General features: G+C 49.0%; 1 protein-coding gene across 7 annotated transcripts in view; it reads left to right on the forward strand.

The window, feature by feature from the left end:
* KDM2B (lysine demethylase 2B) overlaps nt 1-4959 on the forward strand; it is a 38635-nt gene extending 33676 nt beyond the window's left edge. For all 7 annotated transcript variants that reach the window (XM_087880363.1, XM_060691903.2, XM_087880361.1 and 4 more), the window contains 4 exons: nt 22-185; nt 1320-1481; nt 2173-2391; nt 3492-4959. In XM_087880363.1, the coding sequence (XP_087736489.1) occupies nt 22-185; nt 1320-1481; nt 2173-2391; nt 3492-3673 (727 nt within the window). In that variant the 3' untranslated portion in view covers nt 3674-4959. The remainder of the gene's footprint in view (nt 1-21; nt 186-1319; nt 1482-2172; nt 2392-3491) is intronic.
* The last annotated feature ends 1770 nt before the right edge of the window (nt 4960-6729 follow it).

The following is a 6729-nucleotide window of genomic DNA, read 5'->3' on the forward strand; positions in this document are numbered from 1 at the left end:
CTCTGCTTTTCTCTCCTCCAGGTGCTGCGATAAAAGGCTGTGGACCAAGATAGACCTCAAACATTGCAAATCCATCACTCCCCTGATGCTGAGCGGCATCATCAGAAGACAGCCGGTCACGCTAGATCTGAGCTGTACAAATATCTCGAAAAAGCAGCTGAGCTGGCTTATCACGCGGCTTCCAGGTAGCTCCCACTTTAGCGATTCCTGTGTCGGCCCTGCAGCCGTTCTCCTCCTCCCTGGCATTCTCCCCCCCCCCGGGAGTCGAGCTGTGGGAACGGCAGTGGGGGTGAGACAGAGATAACTGGGGGACTGTAGCCAAAATAAAATTCTTTCCTCTTGAGAGCCAAGGACTTTCCCACCAGGTGGAAGGAGGTGGGAGGATCTGAGACCAACTGATCCTTGGATTGTGACCTGATTGGACCACGTGATGGATTGCATAGGCAGGGGGAAGAAAAAATTACTTTTAACTGGGTGGGGGGGGAACCCGAAGGGAGGGGGTTAGAGTCAGGTTTCCCCAGACTGCCAGTGTTGTTGTTAGTTGCGAAGTCATGTCCGACCCATCGTGACCCCATGGACCACGTTCCTCCAGGCCTTCCTGTCCTCTACCATCCTCTGGAGTCCATTGAAGTTCACGCCGACTGCTTCAGTGACTCCATCCAGCCACCTCCTTCTCTGCCATCGTCCTCTTCTTCTTCTTTTGCCCTCCATCGTTCCCAGCATGAGGCTCTTCTCCAGGGAGTCCTTCCTTCTCATTAGGCAGCCAAAGTCTTTGAGTTTCCTCTTCAGGATCTGGCCTTCTAAAGAGCAGTCAGGGTTGATCTCCTCTAGGACTGATCGGTTGGATCGCCTTGCAGTCCAAGGGACTCGCAGGAGTCTTCTCCAGCACCAGAGTTCAAAGGCCTCCATTCTTTGGCCTTCTCAGCCTTCCTTACGGTCCAACTTTCCCAGCCATCCATTGCAACTGGGAAAACCATAGCCTGGACTATACGCACTTTTGTTGGCAGGGTGATGTCTCTGCTTTTTAGTACACTATCTAGATTTGCCGTAGCTTTCCTCCCCAGGAGCAAGCATCTTTTAATTTCTTGGCTGCAGTCCCCGTCTGCGGTGATCTTGGAGCCCAGGCGTGGCAATATGACATGCCTAATAAACCTGTACTTTGAGGAACAGGCCTGCCTTGGAGTTTTGATTCCGTTGGGTGTGTTAACTGGAACACTGACAATGCTGCCTTAGATGAGGCAGTGTAGAGAATGAAGGAGAAGGAGGATTGTCTTGAAGTTAGGACCGCTTTTGAGGGTTGCATCTTCCCTCCCCCGTAGGTCTCCGGGATCTGCTTTTGGCTGGATGCTCGTGGATTGCCGTGTCCGCACTCTGCAGCTCCAGTTGTCCCCTCCTTCGAACACTGGACAGCCAGTGGGTGGAAGGCCTGAAGGATGCCCAGATGCGAGACCTTCTGTCACCGCCAACTGACAACCGTCCAGGTGCGTATCCCCAATTTTGGACTCCGGCAACAAGACTTGGGTATCTGTTTTCAGGAGAGAACCCAGAATATAAAACTACCAGGTTTCCCATATTTGGGGGGGTCTGCCTCAAGAGTGGGGCAGAGGAACTGGGTAGAGTAGAATCGTGGGTGTGGGATGAGTTTTTTTTTTTTTTTAAAGTGTATAAATTATCCTGTTCAGAGACGGTTAGGCTACAAGTTAAAAAGGATGGGCTAGAACAGTGGTTTTCAGAGTTGGCCTTTTTAAGAAGGGTAGACTTCAACTCCCAGAATTCCCCATGCTGGCTGGAGAATTCTGGGAATTGAAGTCCACCCCTCTTAAAATGAAAAACATTGGATGAACTCTGCTCACCTGTATCAAAGGATGGGTAAGTTGTTTACCTTGTGACCAAAACGTTTTTAATTTGTCTTCTCTTGCGTGATATTTTTATAGGAAGGAATATTTCATTTGACAATCTCTGATCCTAGAAGCTTGAAAAGTCTTGCATTTTGGGGGTGTCTCTCCAGGCGTGGTTTTACCTGTTGAATCGTAGCCCCTGCAGATGAAATAATAACAAGACTTTTGCTGCCTTTTGTTAACTTTTAAATAGGCTGTACACCGCCCTGAGTCCTTTGGGAGAAGGGCGGTATAGAAATAAAATTATTATTATTATTATTATTAACTCGCGCAGGCCAGATCGACAACCGAAGCAAGCTACGGAACATCACCGATCTCCGCCTGTCCGGCCTGGACATCACAGATGATTCTCTGCGTCTGATTATCCGGCACATGCCTCTCCTCTCCAAGCTTAATCTCAGCTACTGTAATCACGTGACGGACAAGTCCATCAACTTGTTAACGGCGGTGGGGACCACCACGCGGGATTCCCTAACCGAGGTTATTTTGAAAGGTAGGCTGGGAGAGATTCAACAGGTAGAGCCCTTGGAAAGATCTCTGTATCTCTTGATTTTAGTGGTCCACCTGCCATCCAAAACAGCCCCAGAGGAAAATCTTGCTGGATTGGTAAAAGTGGGGATACGAATCTTCTTTGTTGTTGTTGTTGTTAGTTGCGAAGTCGTGTCCGACTCATCGCGACCTCATGGACCACGTTCCTCCAGGCCTTCCTGTCCTCTACCATCCCCCGGAGTCCATTTAAGCTCACGCCGACTGCTTCAGTGACTCTATCCAGCCACCTCGTTCTCTCTTGTCCCCTTCTTCTTCTTTTGCCCTCCATCGTTCCCAGCATTAGGCTCTTCTCCAGGGAGTCCTTCCTTCTCATTAGGTGGCCAAAGTATTTGAGCTTCATCTTCAGGATCTGGCCTTCCAAAGAGCAGTCAGTCAGGGTTGATCTCCTCTAGGACTGACCGGTTGGATGGCCTTGCAGTCCAAGGGACTCGCAGGAGTCTTCTCCAGCACCAGAGTTCAAAGGCCACGATTCTTTGACGCTCAAACATCTTCCTTGTGGTCCAGCTTTCCCAGCCATCCATTGCAACTGGGAAAACTAGTTTGCATACAGTATACAATAAAATACAGTTTCCCAGTTGCATAGATTGGGAAAACCAGAAAACCAACAAGACGAGCTATAGAACTAATTTCTGATTCATGCTCCTATGTACCTCGCATCATTCTTTAATACAAGAAGTCCTCGACTTATAACCGTTCCTTTAGGGTCTTTCACTAAACAATGAATGATCCTGAAAACAAAATGACTTACAGACAGTCCCTGGGCGTACAACCATTGCAGCTTCCCCACAATCCAAGGGATCGAAATTTGGGCGCTTGGAAACTGGCATGGATTTATGGTGGTTACAGCATCCCAGGTCATGTGACTGCTGCTTGCACCCTTCCCAGCCGCTTTCCAACATGGGGAATATGAGCCAAGCATCAAAACTTCGATCACATAATCAACGGGGGATGCTGCATTGTTTGTAAGCGTGGATCCCTTTTTTCCAGTGCCGTCGCAACTTTGAACGGTCCCTAAACGAACCCTTCCCTCTCTTTCGCTTGCAGACTGCAACAAGGTGACGGATCAGTGCCTGTCGTACTTCAAGCGCTGCGGGAGCATCTGCCACATCGACCTCCGTTACTGCAAGCAGGTCAGCAGGGAAGGCTGCGAGCAATTCATCGCCGAGATGTCGGTCAGCGTCCAGTTTAGCCAAACGGAAGAGAAATTGCTGAAGAAGCTGAGTTAGTATTTGCAAGGACAGAGTTGTAAATAGAGGCGAAGGAAGCGGGGGGGTGGGTGGGAGAGAAAAGGACTGAAGGAAGAGGCTTTTTTTCCCCCGCCGGACACGTGGCGGCGATGTCGAGAGAACAGACCGGACCGCGTGGGAACGTACAGCAGCCAAGGTTGGCAATTTGGTGCTCTGGCGGGGGGCCGTTCACTTCCTGGGATTTTCGGGAAACGGAGACGCCAACTCAGAACTGCGGCCAAAGCGCACGGACCGAGACTTTTGGCGGGCCTCCGAAGCGAAACGTTCGTTCCGCCCCGCTGAAGGTGGGCCCGTCCCCTGCGTTTTTCCTGCCTATGGGACTGTGGTTGGGTTTTTTTTTGGTTTTTCCCTGTTACATCTTGACCTTATGCAAAACTATTTTTGTACAAATCCCTTTTAAAAAAGTTTATTTATGCAAACGTTCTAAAAATGCATCTCCGGCGTTTTGACTTGGGTTTCGCGTTGCCAAATGTTTCCAAAGTTGGAGGGGGGGGAGCGGGGAAGGGGAGCAGTCTTCGGAAGAGACACCACGGATCGGATGGATATTTCCCCACTTTTGAAGGGGCGGAGGGGAAAAATCGGGGAATACTTTTTATGAAAAGGGGAGGGGGGGGAAATAGCATGTTTTGTATACCGCTTTGTATACTCGAGCAACACAGTAAGGTATGTGGTGCAAAAAGAAAAAAAAGGTGTACAGATGAAGGATGAAAGTGGACATTAAATTCTCCCCCCCATATAAAGCCCACCTTTTCCTTAATTTTGACAGCTTTTCAGTTAAGCCAATCTCCTGGAGGGAAAGTATTAAGCTATTGGGGCTTTCGAAGTTGAGGAGTTTTTGGGTTTTTTAAAAGAATGAGTTGTTATTTAACTTGGTTAACTATTTTTTTTAAAAAAAGGGGTGGGTGGGAATTCAGTATACAGTACATTAAGTGCCATTGTTGTGAAAGTGCTGTCTCTCCGGTTGATTTCCTTCCTTCCTTTCATGCAGTTTTTACCTCTATTCAAATTTGTATAAATGATTGTGCAAAAAACAGAGGCTAGCTTGTATTATACATGTTGAACCTTTGTAAGATTTCCTGAAAAAGCCCCCCTGGCTTCAACATCCCCCCCCTCCCCCCCGAAGTTGTTTCCCAAGAGCAAACTTGGGACGGTAAAGAGATTCCGCGTTCAGTTGTTCTCCGTTAAACGGCATTTGTGAGCCAGGCGAATCCAGTTGCTTTGTCCCTTGAGGGGAGAAAAGTAAAAACTTTTTAATAGAACATTAACCTTTGCTTACTTGGTGGTGTGTTTTCCCTTTTCCCCAGCTGTAGAAATGGTGGTTGAAAGAAATCTGCAACTCGCAAAACCTTTCACGTGAGGCTGTCATGCCTACACTCTGCCTCGCCCGTTCGTCTGGGCGTTTTTCGCAGCCGGGGGGATGAGTGGGAGTGGGGGCAAAGAAAAGCAGACCGAAGCCAATGGATGAAACGTTTATTAAGCCAGCCGTTAACTCAGAATGTTATGGATATACTACATTCTCGATTATGCATGTACCCCTGAACGACTCGATATTCTACACCGTCTCCTTGTTAAGAGACATTTTCCAAAAAAAACCCCCAAAACCCCAAAGCCATCATGTCTTTGCTCCCTTCTGAAAAATGATCAGCTTCAAGATGCAAATGGTTAACCCTTAGCTGGCTGCTGAACAGGCACCCAATTTTCACAACCTTTCTACAAAGCCTGAAATTCATCCCCAAAACGCTTCTTGGCTTTCCCTACACGCCACGCAGTCAAAAGGATTTTTTGGGGAGCCTTTTGCTCGTCCCAGCTATTTGGGGACTGCAAATCTCTTAAGAAACCGATGCAGAGCTACTGCAATATGTTTTGCTGGACAGGAAAGGCCGTGGCAGAACAGATAATCTTTTAGGACACCCCCAAAGCAGCAGGGCTGAAATAAGCAAGATTGCAATTGGTTGCTTTTGGACCTGGCTTTTTTTTTTTTAAAAAAATAATTCCCTCAAGTTAGGTCTGCTGTGGGGTGTCTTTTTTGCTGCTGCTGGACTTCCCTTCGTTGCCTGGTTCCTTCCTGAATGTCTCTACTTCTGTAGACTTTGGGAATTTGAGGGCTGGAGAGGCGGGGGGGGGGGGCTACAGCAGAAGTGGTAGACTACTGTAGACCCCCCTTCCCCACGGAGATCATTTTGCCTTGCCCTTTAGGAACCAGAAGAGCCCGCTTGCTGGGTGCTACTTTGAACGGACCAATTTCTCCCGGGGGGGGGGGCAGAGGGGCAGCTGGTGTGTGAGCGGGGAGGGGCTCTACCAGTTGATGTGGATGGGTGGTGGTGGAGAGGACAATGGGAACAAGGGTGGGATTATCTCTCAGGTCATCCACAGCCCGAGAAGGAACTGGGATCGCGCACCGGACCTGATGTTGCCAATCAGAGCAATTGCTCCGATGAGTCCATGGCATGAAATCCATTGCCTGTGGTCCGATCCCGATGACCAGGAGGCTCTGGGGCCTCCGTCTACTGCAGGCGGGATCTACTAGATCGGTCCACCCCCAGCAACTGAGGGACCCAGTTTCAGAAGAGGGTTGGAGTTATTCTTGTTTGGTAGGCAGGCAGGCAGTCCATCCAAACCTTTTCTCTATCGAGGCACCTCTCCTATGGAGCACCCCTTCCCCCCCCTCAAGACCTGGTTATGGGGGTCACCAGGTCAGGGGGTCCTGGGTAAATAGACATTCAACATTGTAGTTGTTACCGTCTCCATGTGGTTTGTATATTTTAAATGTATACAGTGCTTTTTAAAATATTTTTCAACACCTACGTCGCTTTAGGGATTGTGGCATGCAATCCAGCATCGCTTTTGGTGACTCGGGAGGCCAGGTCAACGTGACAAATCCTGGTCAACCTTCTCAAGGTGAGAATGTAAACTCGACTCTTCCCGTGCTGAATCCGAGGACGTATTTAGGGTGTCGGAACGGAGATACAAAGTGGCTCACTGGCTCGCTCTCGCTCTCTCCGATGCAGACTGTAAAAGGCAGCTTTCAACTCTTC

The sequence above is a fragment of the Pantherophis guttatus genome, chromosome 17 (genome assembly GCF_059756535.1).
Source record: "Pantherophis guttatus breed Tessera chromosome 17, ASM5975653v1, whole genome shotgun sequence".
Lineage (NCBI taxonomy): Eukaryota > Metazoa > Chordata > Lepidosauria > Squamata > Colubridae > Pantherophis > Pantherophis guttatus.